The sequence below is a fragment of the Leopardus geoffroyi genome, chromosome C1 (assembly GCF_018350155.1).
Source record: "Leopardus geoffroyi isolate Oge1 chromosome C1, O.geoffroyi_Oge1_pat1.0, whole genome shotgun sequence".
Taxonomy (NCBI): Eukaryota; Metazoa; Chordata; class Mammalia; order Carnivora; family Felidae; genus Leopardus; species Leopardus geoffroyi.
Genome location: NC_059328.1, coordinates 215,670,982 through 215,690,559, shown reverse-complemented (window position 1 = coordinate 215,690,559; position 19,578 = coordinate 215,670,982). Strand labels below are relative to the sequence as shown.

Below are 19,578 nucleotides of genomic sequence, written 5' to 3'. Positions count from 1 at the left end.
GAGGGGCAGGATCGGCAGCGGCATCCGTGGCCACACGAGATCCATCAGGCCCGCCCCACGGTGCTGGCCTGTGAGTCCAGGACTGGCTCTAAGCAGGTGCTCCCTGGGCTGTAGCCAGCGTGAATCTTCTCACTCTCTCTGTTATTCAGACAAGCTGCCCCCGGCCAGGGAGCGTCCAGCCCAGAGTCTCACGGAGTGGACAAGGATTCCCTCCTGATGCTATCGTGGTAAATTTTTTCCTACTTTTGGCCAAATCACATTGTATCGCAATGAAAAGTTGACACCCTTGTTTCCCTCTTAAGCTTGTGACCTCCTTGGGGTTACACGGAGCCCTCGCAGCATAAGCCTTCGTGTCTTCACATGCTAGGAACTCACTGGATGCTTGTGCAATTAAACAATTAAAATCATATCTACACACACACACACACACCACACACACACACACACGAACACCAGGGCTGCAGGGGCTTTAAGGTAATAGACACATTTCTGGCAATAAGTCAATGGATACCTATTGAGGCCCTCTGCATGCCAAGCACTGCCTTAGTGTCTGGGGGACTAAGCTCCCATCAAGGACCCAGCTCTGGAACTGGACCTTCAAGGACAAGAGCTCGGGTGGTGGGAAGATGGAGGCCCTCCGGGCCCCCCAGGCAGCGGGACTGGGAGAAGAAACAACACAGAGCTCTGGGCATGCGTCATTGCCCTGTCCGCCCCCTCCACTCCGAGCCTGGTGTGGGACCCACACAAGTCAAGCTGTCGGCTGCAGGGTGACCACTCACATTGGTCATCCCACTGACGGAAGAGGTTATGATCCGCACGGTGTCCATGGTGACTTTGTGGACCATCTTCTCCTCCAGGTCCCTCTGATAAAAGCTCTCCCGGCGATTTGTCTGGAAGGCAGGACCGAGGGGTGCCTGCTCGCAGGCGGGTGCCCTGCAGCCTTCGGTGTGGCCTCCTCACCCCCGTGAGGCTCCATGCCCCGGAACCGGGTCTCCAGGGTTTTCTGGATTCCCTGCCTGGCGTGACTGCGCCCACCCTTACCTACAGCTCACTGCGTCTCTGTGCCTGTGCCATGAACACAGACTCACGCAGGTTCGAGCACAGATACACCGGGCTGATTCTTGCCTCAGTGCTTCGGAAACCACTTCCAAGGCCTGGCTGCGCCATGGTCTGCATATCAGGGCCACTCACCAGTTTGTAGGTGGAGAGAGTCAGCTGCACAGACACGTACTTCAGGCCCCAGCCTTTGATCCTGTCCTGGTAGCCAGACAGAGCCAACTGGCCGATGATGCGGAGAATAGCCATCCTTACCTGTGGGGACGGGCAGCAGACAAGCCGGGGACTGGGATGGGCTCCGGGGGAGAAGGGCTCAGCCTCTAACGCCGAATCCCGTGACCTGAGACGGCCAGGAATTGGGGGTGCGCTGGGCGGGAAGGAGCCTCAGGGGCTACCACCCACTCTGCCCCCCACCCCCTGCCTCGTCCAGGGGCGCCCACTCTGCAGCAGACCCACCCAAGAGCCCTATCTGAGCCTTCCAGAGACACGGAGCACACTCTCTTCTAGACAGGCTACTCCCTTCTCAGGCAGCCCTGGAGGGGACAGCCTGACTCTTATCCTGGGCCCGCCCAGGCTTGGGCTCACGTTTGCAAAACCCTATGTGGGGGCAGCACAGAACAAACCTGTTCTCTCTTCCCTTGACGGCCTCCACATTTTGAGAACAGCACGGCCTAAATCTCCAGCCCAAATCCCACCCCACCCCCCTCCCCCCAGGCCCTCTAGACCCTCGCCCTCCTGGACCTATGACCAGAACTGAAGCTACATTCCAAGGTGGCCGTGGCTACAGAGGAGACTGGACTGTGGGGTTTTGGGGGCCTTTTTTGGAGGGCACAAGGGGTGCGTCTTTCGAATTTCAAGTTGCTTTCTTCAAATGCAGTAAAGGCTACACAAAACCCTCAGGCAGCCACGCAGCTCTGGATGACGCCGGATTCACCCAGCCTCTCCTCTGTCCAGGGTGCTGGCTGCGCCCCTTCATCGGGCAACTCCAGGTCCTTGAGGAGAGCTGTGGTCCTGCTCCCGTGGGCCTCACACTCCTCCAGCCCTATTCAGTGCTGGCCAGGAAGCTAGGTTTTCCATCAAAGGGCCTCCAGCAGGCCGCCCTCCCACAGAGCTGGAGAGGAGTGAAGGCCGCCCTCCGGACTTCCCTCCGCCGCCCCCTCAGAGTACCCCGAGCCCCATCCCCTTCCGGGTGTCTGCCCCCGTTACCTTGAAGCGGGTGTCAGAGAGGGTGGTCTTGACCACCCGGATGGCCAGGTAGATGGTCCTGACATTCATTCTGGGCTCTGAAAGAGGAACACCAGCCCGGAGGGCCACCGGCCTCAGAGCTGGGCTCTGAGGAGATGCCCGGGACTCCCAGCGAGACCCCCAGAGCAGCAGGCCTGCCCCCCACCTTCTACCAGGAGCCAGGCATCAGCTGGCTCGTCCACGTCACGCCTCCTGAGAGCCTCTGACTCCCACCGCGGCTCGGGGGCGCCTCCCTCAGAGGCCTCGCTGGCCACCTCCCTGTCCTCTCAATGTCTGTCCCACCCCACCCAGTGCCAGGGGAGAGCATGGCTTTTATGCCTCACAGCTTGGCCTCTGCTTTGTGATTCTCGTGGAACCCAGCCGGAGCCTCCTTGAGGTGAGAGCCCCACCTACTATCACTTTAGCACCTTCAGGTGGGCACATGGTGGGCTGGGCACACGGTCGGCACGCATAGACCGTTAAGCACAGCAGGGCAGAGCCCGGGCTCTGGTACCAGGCTGCCTGGGTTCAGACCCCGTGTCTGCCACAACGTAGCTATGTGACCGCAGGTGAATTCCTCAGCCCCCTGTGCCTCAGTTTCCCTACCTTTAAAATGTGGATAACAACAGTACCTCTCTCGCAGAGCTTCTGTGAGCAGTACTGACAGCGCTTGGCACACAAGAAGTGCTTTGGAAGCGTTTGTTAGTCATAGAATTGAGGACAGCCGATTGGGGGAGAAGGAAGATTGACAGAGGTAAGACAGAGGGGCGCCTGGGTGCCTCAGTTGGTTAAGCATCTGACTCTTCACATCGGCTCAGGCCGTGATCTCGCTGTCATGGGATCGAGCCCCGCAGTGAGCTCTGTGTGGACACCATGGAGACTGCTTGGGATTCTCTCTCTCCCTCTCTCTCTGCCCCTCCCCCTGCCAAAATAAATAAATCAACTTAAACAAAAAAGAGAGAGAGAGAGAGAGAGAGAGGTAAGAGAGAGCCATGAGAAGATTCCGGAGAGGTCCAGTGTGGACAGAACTGCAGTCGGGTGCTCGGGCTGACGGTACACTCAAGGCTACATGTTGCTACAAGTCAACGCTGCTGGAAAAGTAGCGGGCAACCAAGCACTAAGAGAGCAGGTTCCAATTTTGAGTTTTTACCTGCAAAATAAAAACCTTTTTTCTGATTTTAAAAATAATGTGTGTTCATTGCAAAATTAAAATAAAAGGTAACCACTCAACAGTTTGTGTCCTTCTACACTCACTCAGGCAAAACTAAGCATATAGATTTCTTGCAAGTAATGAAGACTATGTAACACCCTACCCCCCACACCATACCATCACCCTTAATACAGAGAGGGCTTCTTTCCCATGAAAAAATACAGATTGACTATATCCTTTAAGGTTGAGTCATATTCCACTATGCGTATATACTATTGTTCATTCCAGAAATTCCCCACAGAAAAACATTTAGGTTGTTTCTAACGTTTTGCTTGTATGCACGACGTGGTAATGAACGTCATTGTCCAGTTACCTTCGGGCAATTATATCCTTCAGACAATTGTCAAGAAGCTGGACGGTTGAGCCCAAGTTTTGGTCCCTATCCAACTGAACATCCAGAATGCTTTATCAACTTACACAAGAAGCTAGTTTCTTTTTATTTTTCTAGCACAGGGATTAGCAAAGTATAACCCGCAGGCTAAATCCAGATCAAAGCCCATTTGTGTAAATAAAGTTTTATTGGAACATAGCCCCACTGTGCAGTTTATGACTGTTTTTACACAGCTGAGTAACTGTCACAGAGACCATATGGCCTATAAAGCCGAAAGTAGTTTTACTATCAGGCCTTTTACAGAAAAATGGTGAGGCCAACTCTAGTCATTATTATCTCTGTCCAACAGATAAATCTGCATTTTTTTTTTTTTTAAGAGAAAGGTTCACTGTCAGCAGAACGTCCTTCATATAAAGTTGCCCAAGGGGCGCCTGGGTGGCGCAGTCGGTTGGGCGTCCGACTTCAGCCAGGTCACGATCTCGCGGTCCGTGAGTTCGAGCCCCGCATCAGGTTCTGGGCTGATGGCTCAGAGCCTGGAGCCTGTTTCCGATTCTGTGTCTCCCTCTCTCTCTGCCCCTCCCCCGTTCATGCTCTGTCTCTCTCTGTCCCAAAAATGAATAAACGTTGAAAAAAAAAAATTTAAAAAAATAAATAAATAAATAAAAAATAAATAAATAAAGTTGCCCAGTCTGTGCACTGCACAGGGCACTCAGCTGAAGGACTGAACAGGAGTGGCCATGCTCTCCTCACCAAATCATGAACCTGCCGGGCCACGTGCTCCCAGCAAGGGATGTCTTGTCCCAGTTCACACAGAGGCGCTGTCTGAGCTGCTGCCTCAGCTGGGGAGAGTATTTCCCTTTTGATAACAGGGCCAGGGTTCTAGTTTGGGCTTAGGGATTCAGAATCAGGAGTTTCGACTATGATTGGGCATTGGGACAGTGGGGCTTTAGGGCTATGCCTACATGATATAACTAGGCCTTACATAAAGCCTTTGATTTAGTTTTGGGGGGGGGGGGTAGTTCTAAGATTCAGATTAAAAGTTGGAGGGGTGCCTGGGTGGCTCAAGCAGTTGGTTAAGCGTCCGACTCCGGCTCAGGTCATGATCTCACGGTCTGTGAGTTCGAGCCCCATGTCGGGCTCTGTGCTGTGCTGACAGCTCGGAGCCCGGAGCCTGCTTCTCTCTGCCCCTCCCCCACTCACGCTCTGTCTCTCTATCAAGAAATGAATAAACATTAAAAAAAAAAAGTTGGAAATTCAGACTCAGGGATTCAGAGTTTGCGGACACAGCTGGGGGTGGGGGTCACAGTGCTGGTTAGGTTCAAGCACAGAAAATGCGAGGCAACAGACAGCCATGACCCCTTGGCCCAGCCAGCGATGTCAACAAAAGAGGAAATGACCGAGTTCCAGATATGTGTGAGACCCGCTTCCCCTGACTCCCGCCCCACCTCCTGGTCCTGCTCACCAGCTGCGCTCACCACCGCCCTAATCAGGGTCAATGTCCCCACGCGGATGGCCTCTTGGCTCATCTCCATCTGACCGAGGAAGAATTTCATCAGCTCCTTGGGGTAGGACCGGGCTGCAGGGGGGAAGGCTGCCTTAGTCATACGCCCCCTGGGCCAGACAGATGGAGCCAGAGGAGGCAGCCCTGGGGGACGGGGACTCCCGGGGTGGGGGGCAGGGACTCCCCCCCACCCCCCGCCAGGCTCACAGGGGACCTGGGGGAGCCTCACCGAGGGCTATGAAGCAGTGTACGATCTCCGCCAGGTTTTGGCTGCTGTACTGCTGCTGGGCAGGAGCCTTGGAACACACCTGGGGAGAGGGCGTGCAGGGAGGGTGGTGAGACGACCAGCAGAGACAGGATGCAAGCACAGGGGCGGCCTGGCCGTGGCAGAGCTGTGTGGGCAACCAACGCCTCCCAGCCCCCGTGGGATACGGGAGCCAGATGAACGAGATGGGGGCTCCACAGCCACGCCACCTGCCACCGCCCACTCCCCACGGCAGCACCCCGAGAATGCTGGTGCCCCGCCAAGCTCGCGGCCTCACCTGGATGTGCAGTTCCGTGAAAATGGTGTGTAGTTGCATTTGGGGGACGGGGGTGTTGGTGGTGACGGACGTTTCCAGGATCTGCCTCAAGACCTGCAAAGAAACGGGCCGATGATTCAGGGTCAGTGAACTCCGGACTCTTGTGGCTCAGAGGGGCCCATCAGCCGGCGGTATTAGCATCCCCCCTGGGAGCCGGCAAGAAACGCAGAGGATGTGGAGAAACGGGGACCCTCTGGTACCATTGGTGGGAATGCAAACTGGTGCAGCCGCTTTGGAAAACAGTGTGGAGGTTCCTCAAAAAATGAAAAATAGACTTACCCCATGACCCAGCAGTAGCACTGCTAGGAATTTCCCCAAGGGATACAGGAGTGCTGATGCATAGGGGCACCTGTACCCCAATGTCTATAGCAGCACTCTCAACAATAGCCAAACTATGGAAAGAGCCTAAATGTCCATCAACTGACGAATGGATAAAGAAATTGTGGTTTATATACACAATGGAGTACTACGTGGCAATGAGAAAGAATGAAATATGGCCCTTTGTGGCAACGTGGATGGAACTGGAGAGTGTGATGCTAAGTGAAATAAGCCATACAGAGAAAGACAGATACTATATGTTTTCACTCTTATGTGGATCCTGAGAAACTTAACAGAAGATCATGGGGGAGGGGAAGGGCGAAAAAAAGTTACAGAGGGGGAAGGAGGCAAACCATAAGAGACTCTTAAATACTGAGAACAAACTGAGGGTTGATGGGGGGTGGGTGATGGGTATTGAGGAGGGCACCTGTTGGGATGAGCACTGGGTGTTGTATGGAAACCAATTCGACAATAAATTTCATAAAAAGAAAAAAGAAAAAGAAAGAAATGCAGTCTCTCAGGCTCTTCTCCAGACCTGATGAATCCGATCCTGCATTGTCAACAAGCCCCCAAGCTATTCCGAGGCACAGTGATGCTTGGAAAGTGCTGTGCTAAGCCACTGAGCGTGGCACTCAAGGCCCTCTTCCCCTCTCTCCCCTATCCACCTGGCAGCGAATCTCATTCTTTAGCCAGAGTGATCGAAGGACGGCCCCCTAAATCTATCGTATTAATTTCTGCTCTTTGCTTTTGTAGCTGAGGACCACGCCTCTGCTGTAGGTGAGTGACACAGCCCAGGTCACGTCTTCACTCAGAACCCTGCCAAGGCACCATCCCACACAGGTTACGGGCTATCGTGGGTTAAAGGGTCTCCCGAAAATTCCTGTGCACCCAGAGCCTCAGAATGTGACTTTATTTGAAAATGAGGCTTTCCAGGGGCACCTGGGTGGCTCAGGCGGTCAGGGGTCCAACTTCGGCTCAGGTCATGATCTCACGGTTTGTGAGGTCGAGCCCCGCGTCGGGCTCTGTGCCGACAGCTGGGAGCCCGGAGCCTGCTTCAGATTCTGTGTCTCCCTCTCTCTCTCTCTCTGTCTGTCCCCCGCTCGTGCTCTGTCTCTGTCTCCCAAAAATAAACATTAACAAAATTAAAAGAAAAAAGAAAATGAGGCTTTCCAGATGTCATGAGGTAAGGGCCTCAGACGAAATAAATCATCCTGGATTTAAGATGGGTCTGAAGTCCAACAGCTAGCGTCCTTATAAGTAAGAAGGGAGGACACGGAGAAGAGACCACGTGAAGACAGGGGGACGACAGAAGGCTGCAGCCACCAGCCAAGCAACGCGTGGGGCCACCGGAAGCCGGAAGAGGCAACCAGAGGATTCCTCTCCAGGGCCTTCGGAAGGAGGCTACATTTCTGTTACTTGGAGCCGCCCACCCTGTGGTTCTCTTACGGCAGCCCCAGGAAACTAACACGCAACCTCACCGCAGCCTCCAAGACCCTTTGGGATCTCGTCCCTTCCACCTGGAACAGCAGTGTCTGTTTCTCAAAAATCCAGTGAGTGCGGAGCCCCAGCTTCTACTCAGGTGACACTCCCCCTCCCGACGCGGGACCCAGAGGAGCCAAGCCTGCAGCCTCTCACCTGCGTGATGAACAGGGCCTCCAGGCCGCCCCGGTATTCCGCCAGCAGCAGGGGGATGTAGTCGTACAACTGATTCCGAAGGTCGTCGTTGGGCAGGAGGAGGGTCAGCATAGGCTTCAGGGACTTGATGACCCCCAGCTTCACCTACCACAGGAGCCCGGGAGCCCCAGCAAGGCCCAGTGAGGTCACCCCATCCAGAGAGTCCAGGGCACGTGACAGAGAGGGCCTTGGGAGTAGTCGGGGCCCCGCCCGAGACCCCACAGGCAGGCGACGAGGCCGGACTGTTCCCTGCAAGTCCCGGCTCTGTCACTAGGGAGAACCTGTCTGAGCGCCTGAGTTTCCTCATTTGTAGAACGGTCCTACGGCACAGCTCCTCTAGGTAAAACGCACCGTAACAGGGACCCTCCTCCAGCAACTCCTGGGGTCGTTCTCAAGCCAGGCCCCCCGGGGCCCCAGGGCCCGTGCAGGTCAGCTCCGCCACTGATCAGGTCGCCGTCTCTCCGGGTTCTGAGAACGAGGCTGGACCCAGTGGTCTCTCAGCCCTCCTTAGCCACACAGGCTGGGGAGCCATGACCCGGGGGGGACCACAGGACCCCCTTGAGAAGGGTGCTTCTCACCTCAGGGTTGTGGTTCCTTAGCCACACGGTCACGAAATAGCGATACATCGGGAACAGCTTCATGGCAAACTGATCTTCCGTCATCACAGGATACACACTGTCCTCCAGATGCCGCAGGTAAAACTGGACCGTCTCACAGAAGGTCTCCATGGCTACGGAGCAGGGTGGGGGCGGTGAGCCCCGAGGGGCAGCAGCCGGACGAGGTCTCCCCGGGCCACCTCCCTCCAGAGGCGTTGGCACACTTCTGTAACCAGCAGGTGAGCGAGATGGCCTCAGACAGCCTAGAAAATGCCTCTCTTCAGCCCGTGCTCTCTGCCTTCCGATTTTTATCAGCTTTCTACCCGTGCGTGAGGGGGGGCTGTTAAGCCTACGGGTGTGTCCAGACCCCAGTCCTTGAGATTCACATACAGGGGTCAAGGGTAGGATATGACTCCTTACTCACAGCCCGAGGATTGTCCCACAGAGGGCAGTGAGCACATTTTGTCTTATTCTTCTCAGGTATCAGGGATTTGGGACCCCCCGAAACACTTAAGAAATCAAAACCTGGGGCAAGGAGATGAGACCATAAAGAGCATCCGAGACCAGCCCTGGTCGGGCCCAACATAGAGCCATGTTCCCTGCTTCCCTCTCCTGTGACATCCCGTCGTCCTCCTGAAACGCTCGAAACAGAGCCGGGTAAACCGAGTCACAGAGACAACTTCCTCCCGCTAAGCCATGTTCCCTTGAAAGCACCGGCCACAGTTCCACCGCCTGTGCCCCCCGAGAGCCGATAGGGGCCACACGAAGCAGGAGATTGGACAAATGCTCGGGAATAAATGGACAACCTACCTCCTGTTCAGCAAACCCCTCCACCTGCTTGCCAGGGCCCTCGTCCAGCCCTCTGGCCGGGCCCCACCGGCGGGCCCCACCAGGCACGTACCACTGCAGATCACCTGGCACATCTTGGCTTCATTGGTGAGTCTCAGCATCGTGAATATGGTGGCCAGGGTGATGCCCATGTATGGCATGAATTCAAACACTGTGCAGGGGGACGAGAGGTGGCAGGGAGTTGGGGGCGGGTCAGCAGGGACAGGGCAGAGGACAAGCCCGCTTCCTGCCACCTCCCGCCCCCACGGAGCCCAGCGTGTGGCTGAGGCCACAGGATAAAGTGTGGAAGTCAGTGGGAGGTGAAAGGAACAGACCGGAAACAAGTGAAGGGGGAGGAAGCAGGAAAGGAAGGAGACCGGGGACAGGGAGACAGAAGGAGAAGGAGGAGGAGGAGGAGGAGGAGGGGGAGGAGGAGGGGGAGGAGGAGGGGGAGGAGGAGGGGGAGACAGAACCATAGGGAGGAGCTGGCAGAGCAGAAAGTCAGGGAGGGGAGACTGAGCGTGGCTCCTGGATAGATGCCTGGCTCTTTACGTGTCCCACCAAGGTCCTTGGATGAACAAAGACACAGGGAGACAGGCAGCAAGAAAGAGAGACCAGAAGAAGGCAACAGGCGGGCAGAGAAAGGAAGGAAACCGAGGGACGCTGGGGGCAGAGAAGAGGCGTTGTTGGGGGAAAGGGAACAGGTGACAGAGCCACCCTCCCCTCCAAGCCTGGCCCCTCCAGCGGCCGTCTCAGAGCAGCTAGTCCCCCGCCCCCCGCCCCACTCTCTCCACCCACCCGGCCCCATCTGCCCAGAGCCCCTGCAAAACGGGACACGCTGGCCCCCGGGCCCTTCCTGAGCCACCGCCCTTCTCGCAGCTTCCACACCACCGCCACCCTGTCCCCGTCTCCCTGCCAACTCTCTTCCTGACGTCGGGTTTCTCCGAGCTGGGTTCTGCCCGCCTCCTCTCCTCTGTCTGCATCTGTGGGCGTGGACGGCTTTGAGCACCACCCACACGCCAAAGACCCTGGGAGGAAGGCCCCCCACACCTGCCCTCGGACTCGACTCCGCATCCACCCGTCAGCTGGCCACCTGACCCCGCCCCTCGAAAGTCCCACGGGAATGTGAACTCAGTGCACCTGCCCGGCAGCCAGCTGCTCACGCCTGAAGCTGGGAGTCTTCCTTGGCTTCTCTTTTTTTTCCTTCGCCTCCAGCACAGAACTCATCAGCAAGTCCCATCAGTCGGAGCCTCACTCATCTCTCCCGTCTGCACACCCCTCACCGGCTTGGCCCCAGCCTGAGCCACCGTTGCCTCTCACGTACACACCTCTCATCCCTTCTCCACCCACACAACAGCTAGAATGTTCTTCCTGGAACCTGCGTGTCACAAGGCAACCCTGCAGCTTTCCGGGGCTCTCAAGTAAGGCCCAGACTCTACCACACCCACCAGGCCCTGCCAGCCTCTCCAACCCCACTTTCCACCATCTGCCCTCACCCTAACGACAGCCACAGTGACCTCTCAGTCCTTCAGAGCAGCCGAGCCTTTCCCTGCCTCAGGGCCTTTGCACATGACGTTCTCCGTGCAGAACGCCCTCCCGCATCTGGTTCTTCACCATCGTCTCGTCCTTTCGGGTCACAGCTGAAATGTTGCTACCCCAGTGAGGGCCCCACAGAGGTGAGGTCCCCTCCCTCCTGATCTCAAACAGCCACCAGGCTGTCCTCGTCACACCACACGTCATCTCATATGATGATGGCCGATTTTCTTGTTTACTTGTTTACCGTCCTTTATGGAGGCGGGACCGAGCACATTGTACTCACTGCCACTGTGCAGCGGGAGCTCAGCACCTGCTTGTGGAATGGGGGGGGGGGGAGGGGATAAGAAGGAAAAGAGATGAGAACACAAGAGAACGGGGCCCGAGAGGGAGAGCGGTCTGGAGAAAGAATGGCAGAGGAATGAAGAGACAGAAATGAGAGGCAGGAACACGGAATCCTGACAGCTGAGGGAGACACGGAAACGGAAAGAAGGAAGGCCAGCGGAAGGTAAGGTAAGAGGGGGGATGGTTGAGGCGGGAGACAGGGACGAAGGAGAGCTTGTGTCGGGATGAGCACTGGGCGATGTATGGAATCGTCAGGTGACCGTATGACATTCCTGAAACTGATATTACGCTGGACTCAAAAGAAAAACTTAATAAAAATTTAAAAACTAGCAAAGAGAGAAATGGGGCTGGTCAGAGAAGACAGAGGCAGTGACCGGGAGGGAGCGCCAGGTCGGCCTGCGGGGCCAGACCCGCCCCCCCCCGCCCCGCCACCGCCCCGGGCTGAGGACCCGTGTGTGCCTACCGTTGCCATTGGCCAGTTTCGCCAAGGTGACGATGACGAATTCGTCCGTGAGGTTGAGAGGCTTGAGGTGGTGCTGCAGCTCATACATGACCAAGTTGAAGTGGTTGCGGGACAAAGCCACCAGGGTGTCGCTGGCCACCTCTGCCTTCACGTAGCCCTCCACCTGCAGGGGACGGGGGAGGGACGTGTGTCTCCACCACCCGCTGGGCTGCCATGAAAACCCTCCTGCCCCACACCTGCTCCAACTCAGGCTCCGCCTCTTCTTGCCCCCCCCCCGCCCCCCCGAGGTCATTGGACCAGAGAAGCCAAGCCTCTCCCTGCCTCAGGGCCTTTGCACATGATGTTCTCTGTGCAGAACTAAATCCTGCATCCACCCCAGGCCACCAACATCTCAGCCCCTGGGCTGGCAGGGGAGGGGGGCAGGGCACCAATGGACCCAGGGCTTCACTACCTCCAGGCTCTCCCTCATCTCCTTGGAGGCGATGGCGACCAGCCTCTGGACGCCCTGATCCTCTAGCTCCCCCTCCTGCTGGATGATCTCCTGGAGGACGTTGTAAATGTTGACTTTGCGCTGGGTGGAAATCTGGGAAACGATTACGGGCGGGTGGGAAGATCCTGGACTAGGTTGTGGCGCCTGGGATGGACCCAGCCCTGCCCCCAACACAGCCCACCATCTTCTCCCTCCACTGGCCCTCCTCCCATATACCCGTGATTCGCAAGATACGTGTATTTGATCTTTGTCCCCTTTCTGGTTTCTGGCACAGAGCTCCTAAAACCCTTGGGAGTTTCCTAAGTGATGAGAGCCCTGAAAGAGTTTGTTACCTTAATGAGGTGACTCGGAAAGCACCTAAGGATGGGGGCTGGCTGCCAGGAGAACCATCCCTTTCATTAGAGGGTCGTAACTTTCAGTCTTGGAGTGGGGGAGGGGCCGGAATCCAAATGCATTGACCATAGCCAATGATTCAATCAGCGGTGCCTCTGTAATGAGGCCTCCGTAGATCGCAGATCAGGGCTCAGTGAGCTTCCGGGCTGGCAAACAGGTGGGGATTCTGGGAGAGCGGTGCACCCCAAGAAAGCACAGAACCTCCGCACCCGTTCCCCATGGCTTCCCCTCCGCATCACCTCCATCTGGCCATTCCTGAGTTTGATCCTTTTATAATAGACTAGTAATCCAGCCAGAGGTCTGTTCCTCTGAGTTGTGTGACCCACTCTAGCAAATCAATCAAACCCAGGGAGGGAGTTCGACAGCCGGTCGGTCAGAGGCATGGGGGACAAGCAGGGGCGGGGGCAGCTTTGTGGGACTGAGCCCTTAAACTATGGGATCTCATGCTGTCTCCAGGTGGGTAGGTCAGAACTGAGCTGAACTGTGGGACGCCCCGCTGGTGTTTGAGAACCGCTCGGTGGCGGAGGGGGGTGGGGAACCCCACACACATTGCAACTGGTTCCAGAATGAGTCATACCCCACCTGGCGGTTGTCCTCAAGCCGCCCAAGAGGCAGGCCCTACCGGGTTCCACCCCCAGCACCTTTCTCCACCCTCCCTCCCCCCATCCGACTCATCCAACTGGCCCTGGCGGCGTGGCCCGCAAATCTGTTCTCTCTTCCCTGTTCTCGGTCCGGCAGAGTCAGCAAGACAAGAGTCACATGGTCAGCGCCCCAGATTCTCCACACACTTGTCACTGGCCCACTTGAAAGCCCAAGAACGCAGTCCGCCCTGGTGGGGGAGCACTCGATACCAGGAAATGTGCCTCTCACTCCCTTTGGATTCCCAGATAGCCTTATCGCCATCTTAAATGACCCCGTTTAAGGTAGAGTTGGACAAAGAGACTGTATTCCCAGACCACACCTGGAGACTTAAATATAACCCTCATAATAACCCTTAAAATAACCCTTACTGAATCAGGCTTGGCCAGCTGCTCTTACAGAATGAGTGGGGGCCGCTGACCATGGCCCGCAAAGCCCTTGGAAAGGGGCCTCCTCTCTGTTGGGAGGGCGGCCACTTCCCAGCAGCCCCAGAGGCCTTGGAAAAGGCACCTCAAGAAGGAAGAAATTCACTCAAACTTATATGTTCACCTAGGGAAATCTGCTCCAGAGAGTTGTGGCCTTGTTTGCCTGGTGTCGCCCTAGCGAATAACCGAGGCTTCTAAACTCCAACCAGAGATTCCTCATGAAAATCCCTGGAAGTAAGAAAACTGGGGGGCCTTGGCCGTTCGGTACTGCCTGGCCCTGGACCAGTGTCCCTCAGTCTTATTTTTAGATTGTTCCCTAAAGAGCCTTCTTAGGCATTTTTTCCTGATTGCACCCCTACGCATGAAGCCTTAATTCCCCGAGTATATGACGTATCTGTTTATGTGCATCTCTGTACTTGATACATAAAAAAGTAAGGTTTTCTTCAGCGAATCCATTTTACCCGGGGGTGGGGGGAACAGCATCACCCCGGTGGAGAATGCATGCTCTAGATTTTCAAAAAGAACTCAAGGACACCTGTAGGCTTCATTAACACTCCTGCAGGACCTGTATAAACAGCCAGGTAAATTTTAATAAGACCAGCCTCCTCTGTGATCAAGAGGCATCTCTGGAGAATATTTATGGTCGCAAGGCAAAAACTGTCAAAGGCTTGGAAACTGACCTAAAGACAGGCACCAGAGGAGGTCTTGGGGCTGTCTGCAGCCGCTCAAAGATTATGGGGCCTCAAGCGGGGTGCACCCTTGATCCCCCGTGATTGTCTAGGCTACGTTATCTGGGGACAGAAGCTCAGTCCTAGGAAACTGATACGAATGCAAATGCTTCCTCCCTAGCAACAAAAATCATTGATGTTCCTGGCAATGTCAACGACTTTTGTCTGGTTTAACAGATTTTGACATTCTGCTGGCTCCTTCACTATTCAATGAAGAACGGAAATCTCCGAAACAGGTTAATTTCGAATGTGCCTACGTGTTTAGTGTCTATGTATTGCCACTGATTATTGACGAGGGAGCATGGGGCGAGCTGAGGACAAAGTACAGGCTGACAGCACCCTCCCCCCACCCCCCCAGGTGGGATACGTGGGACACTCGTGGCTGCCCAAGAAGAGGGGAAAGGAAAGAAAGCAAATGGTTGACTGATGGAGATCGAGGTCACGTAGGACGGGAGTCTCCTTCAGTTTACGGATGACTTAGTAACGGCAAGAAAAAGGCAATCTTATCCAGAACCTAATCTCCAGAAACCTATAGACTCCGTTTCCTGGAGCCCTCATATGACCCTCATCGAGATGTAAGGGGGTTTAAGTGCTTGCCGTGGTGATGTGGGAAACAAAGGCAAATGAAAAATTAGATGCCCGTACTGCCTACAGCCCAGTGACGAGTCCTTGAAACAGACAGAGTGACCTCCCTCTACAAGCTCGGCTGCCTCGATGATGACACTTTGTTAAGGGTAAAAGGGAATCTTGGCTTCACGTTATCCTGACCCCCCAGGATCCTGTAAGTCTGCTTTAACATATAAAAATTCCTTTATCTCAACTCCCCAAGATACATGCAGGCAATCATACTCCAAGCTTATGGCCCCCTGATATACATCTGAAGGGTCTCATGACTGAGGTTTTACTCAACAGTAATAAATGGCGTTTTCCTAACAGCAGCCAGCCCCTCAAGGGCCTGGAAACCTTGCTTCAAAATTCCTTAGAGACTTACGCTGTCCCTAACCCCCTCCCAACCTGAGGTATATAATGAGCTATCTGTCACAACCCAATGCAGCTCTTTCTGCCCACAGGTCCTGTCCCTGGGCTTTAATAAAATCACCTTTCTGCACCAAAGACGTCTTGAAGAATTCTTTTTTGGCCATCGGCTCTGAACCCCCCATCACCCCAAAACCCCATCAATTATGGCCTGGGTGTTAATCATGCTCTTAAACGTTTTATATCTCCCGACACCTCGGGGCCTCAATGACCCTGGAGAGCCCACCCCTCCCAGGCTTAGCCAGTTACTACCAAGAGCAAACAGCTCCCCGGGGAGCATGCTTTTCAAATGCAAACCAGCCAGTCCAAAGCCGGTAGCATCCACCCGCTCTCCCACTGGGAGCCACTATCCACCTGCCCCTAATGACCCCAGGGCCACATGCCAGACAACCAGGGACAGCCCCGATACCCAGAGCCCGCTGAAATTGTTCACACTAGCCCGTCTTCAGCCTGCTCACCCCGCCTGCCCCATCCCCCCTCCCCCCACCAGAGACCACAATATAGACTCTTGCCCCCGTTCCCTCCTCGCTCCCTCTGTTTCCTGGCCAACCCTGGTGCTTGCTCATGTGGCCCTGCATGATATGGCCTGTCCCCTCCCCCCACCCCCACCCCCCCCCCCGCACCTCCTAATAAACCCACATTTTAAAAGTCTGTTACAAAACCCTTTGCTTGTCTTTGCCCCTCACAGCTGCCACCCATCTTTCTACAAAATCAAGCTTTCTCTAAAGAATTCCTACAAAGATCTCCCGCACTTCCCAGCCCCAAAGGCTACAGGACAGTCTACACTCCAGCAGTTCTCAAAGTGTGGTCTCCAGACCAGCAGCCTCAGCATCACCTGGGAAGGTGTTAGAAATGCTGATTCTCAGGCCAGCCCCACAGACCTACTGAATCAGTAACTCTCAGCATGGGGCCCAACAATCTGGGTCTTAACGAGCTCTCCAGGGGACCCTGATGCTCTGCCCCAAACTCTGCCCTGTCTTGCCCACCGCGATTTCCCATCACACCGCCCATCACTCCCTCCTACGCCCTCCACCCCACTCTTGACCCCGGCTAAGCCGTCTCCGGGCTGGCCCAGCACTTTGCACCCGGTTCTGCTACGTCTTGGCTGCCCCAGGTCTACCCACTTCACTCCTTCAACATCTTTGTGACTATGTTCGTGAGCCCTAGGACAAGGGCTCCCCAACCCACCGTGTCAGAATAAGGCAGCTTTTTCAAAATTACCAAAGCCCCAGGCTCCCATGGGTCCCGTGAGTCAGAGCCTCACGGTCTTGCCCGTGTCTGTGCCCCAGCACCCAGCCCTGTGCCTGCGATGGTCAGTAATGTGTGCTGACCCACGGGTGGCTGGGCTCCGAGGCGGGGCCGGGGGCCAGCGGGCCCTACCTCGGGCACCTGCAGGCAACGGATGAGAGCGTTGATCACCGTGGAGGGCTCCGTGGTGGCCTTCTCCGTGATTATCACCGAGGCCAGCATCTTCCGCGTGTCAGGACCTGCCCCCCCAGCAGTGTCCGTCTTTGCTGACCCACTGTCCATGATGTTGAGGAGGTTTGTGACTTGTTGGAAAGTACCTGAGACAAGGTGGTGCAGGGGTGGCGCTGAGGTGGCCGTCGCGGGAAGTGCTCCCACGCCCAGGCCCTCCCGACGCCGCCGGGGAAGCCATGCTCTTGCCACGATTGGGCGGGGCCTCCCTGTCCTCGTGCAGACAGAGAAACCGAGACCTAGGCTGGGACACACCCTCAAGGAGTCAATGGCCAGGACTGGACGGGACAGGAAGGCAGGGGTGGGGCCGACTTTCTTGCCTCCGTCGTCATCTGGCTCCAGGGGTTTCGGGTCCTCCGTGTCCTCTGCCGGGTCCTCGTTTGAGCCTCCCACTGCTTCTGTCATCCCCTCCACAAGCTCTTCGGAGACAAGATTTGTAAAATCGTTGGTGTATCAACACAACCCAAGAGACCACGCCCCCCCAAGAGTCACACCCTGCATAACCCTCTCCCCTTCGGTGTGGGCAGAACCGGGACTTGGCTAGACCCGTGTTCTAACCAGTAGACCGAGGCCAAGGTGACAGGAAGCCACTCCCAGGGTCATGTGCTCTCATAGCAGCCTCTGTGTCCTAGGGATGGGAGAGGGAGTCTCACGCTAGCCTTGAAGTTAACGGTGTGGCCTAAACTGCCTGTGGAAGGGACCCTGTGGCAAGAAGCTGAGGACATCAGTCCTCCAACCCCATAAGCTTGGAAGAGAACCAAGCTCCGGAAAGGATGTGTCTGCGCCAACATGAAGGCAGCCTGTGAGACCCCCCGACTCCGGATCCCCAGAAACCGTGCGATGATAGACGGGTGTTGTTTTAAGCCACTGAGTTGATGTCATTTATCACACAGCAGTGGCTAACTTGGTTAAGAAGGGCCCTTCCTCTCTCTTCTCTCCACACCAAACACTAACGATTAATGAGAAACCCACCTCCGCCGTCCTCGTTGCTCCTCTCAAGGAGCTCTCGTAACATCAGCAGCTTCTCAAGGGTTGACCAACAACACAGATGTCAAAATGGAGGACTGAATGCTCCCAGATCCGTTCGCCCCCTGACCAGAGTTCCCCAAGCCTGAAACTCCACGGGCTCTTCACCGTCCTGAGCTCTTTCCCTCCTGGGAATCTGTTGAAGAGCTACTCTGGGACTTAACTACTGACCTTTCCTCGGAGTCCCCTCCTGGTTGGGACAAAAATACACCACAAGGAGAGGATGCCTAATACACATCAAAGGTAATGTGGACAAGGGCAGGTGGGTCGTCAAGGAAGTGGGACGGTTGGCTTCTCAGCTGTAATGTGGATGAGGAAGAGGTCTCCTGGCAGGGTGGGAGGGTTTCACTAGAACCATCACCGTTAGGTCGCAGATCCTTGGAATTCTGAGATCTAACTGTCTTCCTGAGTCTTGATCAACTGAGGGCTTCAAGGAGTGCGCAGGGCCCTGTGTTAAAATGCCACATTATGTTGTCATTAGACGTTTCTTTTATCCATATGTGCGGTGGAATACGGTGGCCTGTTTGGGAAAGGGGCATAGCGGGAGCGGGCGTTATCGACTACCACATCCCCTGGGGATGCCCTGTTGGTTTGCAAGCTCCACAGAAGCTTCTGGGGTGAAATCTGAAACTGGCCTCTGTACTCAGAGGGCGGGGAGAGACTGAAGAAGCCACTCCATGTTGGCAGGTGGCAGTTTTCATAAGCAGAACTTACACAGGAGTTTCATCTTGGGCAGCATCAGGACAAGTGGATCTCTGCACCCGCCAACCACATCTTAAAAGTTTATACAGAGGTCTTAACCGGGTTCACTCACCTGTACCGTCAAGGTGGCCTCAACACCATCTCAGTATCCCAAAACTATCTCCTTGGATCATCCTCTGGGAGTGGGAAAGGCAAGCAGAACCCACATTCCAAGGACAGGAGAGGGGATGCGAAGCCTCCGATTTCCCAGGTCCAGCTCACAGGTCAGCTGGCAGTCATGTCTTCTCATTGACCTCTTCACTTCCACCCTGTGGTCATAGGACCTCCGGGTGGGAAGATGTGGTCAGGACAGCTGGGGTGGGATGGGTGACAGAGGGGTCCTGGGAAGAGGACTCTTCCTCCCCAAGGACTGGGTGGCTTACAGGATGGGGCAGGGGGTTCCTCCTGACAGGTAAGAGAGCAGGTACCCCATTTCCTGAACCAAAAGTGGAGCCCAAGATTTTCTCGTCAGTTGTAGCTGTAACAGGCCAGATCAAAAGTTTGAGCAATGAAATATTGGCCTTTGAAAACTTGCTGTGCATTACAGGGCAATAGAACAAGACTCAGAGCCACGTAGGTCCACGACGGCTTAGTGAAAATTCCCACTCAAAGTTTGCCCACGCGGCCGAGAGGCCTGCTCCTCAGTCTCTGATGGCGGGATGCTTTTTGCCCTTTGCAGCCCATTTCTACTTCATTGAAGCCAGATGGTTGGAAAATGAGCTTCGCAGGCATGGTGCTAAACCCTTCTTCCCCGTACAATTCCTGCGTTGTTCCTCACTCTGCCCTTTGGAGACATACTGACCAATATGGAAGAGACACAAGAAGACAGTTATCACATGCCTCGCTTTCGTGGCTACCTCTCCCACTCTCCTCTGGGCCTGCTCTTTTCCTTCCAAGATCATTCAAATGACACGGCTCCCATTCCGTTCCACAGACCCTACCTGCCTGCCCGCTGCATGCAGCTA

At 55.5% G+C, this 19,578-nt stretch overlaps 1 protein-coding gene and 2 long non-coding RNA genes across 9 annotated transcripts in view; 2 read left to right on the top strand and 1 right to left on the bottom strand.

The window, feature by feature from the left end:
• The window catches only part of MROH2A (maestro heat like repeat family member 2A), a 43,836-nt gene extending 26,905 nt beyond the window's left edge, over window positions 1-16,931 (bottom strand). For 5 of the 7 annotated variants that reach the window (XM_045481790.1, XM_045481789.1, XM_045481788.1 and 2 more), the window contains exons 1-12: window positions 16,751-16,931; window positions 12,112-12,243; window positions 11,661-11,823; window positions 9,393-9,491; window positions 8,474-8,625; window positions 7,857-8,000; window positions 5,865-5,957; window positions 5,552-5,630; window positions 5,284-5,397; window positions 2,263-2,339; window positions 1,192-1,311; window positions 780-890 (exon numbers count right to left, since the gene is read on the bottom strand). In XM_045481790.1, the coding sequence (XP_045337746.1) occupies window positions 780-890; window positions 1,192-1,311; window positions 2,263-2,339; window positions 5,284-5,397; window positions 5,552-5,630; window positions 5,865-5,957; window positions 7,857-8,000; window positions 8,474-8,625; window positions 9,393-9,491; window positions 11,661-11,823; window positions 12,112-12,243; window positions 16,751-16,900 (1,434 nt within the window). In that variant the 5' untranslated portion in view covers window positions 16,901-16,931. Of the gene's footprint in view, window positions 1-779; window positions 891-1,191; window positions 1,312-2,262; window positions 2,340-5,283; window positions 5,398-5,551; window positions 5,631-5,864; window positions 5,958-7,856; window positions 8,001-8,473; window positions 8,626-9,392; window positions 9,492-11,660; window positions 11,824-12,111; window positions 12,244-16,750 lie in introns of those variants that run through there. The other 2 variants (XM_045481792.1, XM_045481794.1) reach the window with 2 other exon arrangements.
• LOC123599662 lies at window positions 9,307-12,394 on the top strand. The gene is made up of 4 exons (XR_006713251.1): window positions 9,307-9,427; window positions 9,885-10,023; window positions 10,535-10,995; window positions 11,948-12,394. It is a non-coding gene; the product is annotated as an uncharacterized LOC123599662 (long non-coding RNA).
• The window catches only part of LOC123599663, a 21,040-nt gene continuing 16,616 nt past the window's right edge, over window positions 15,155-19,578 (top strand). Inside the window, exon 1 of the long non-coding RNA XR_006713252.1 lies at window positions 15,155-15,354. This is a non-coding gene — a long non-coding RNA (uncharacterized LOC123599663). The remainder of the gene's footprint in view (window positions 15,355-19,578) is intronic.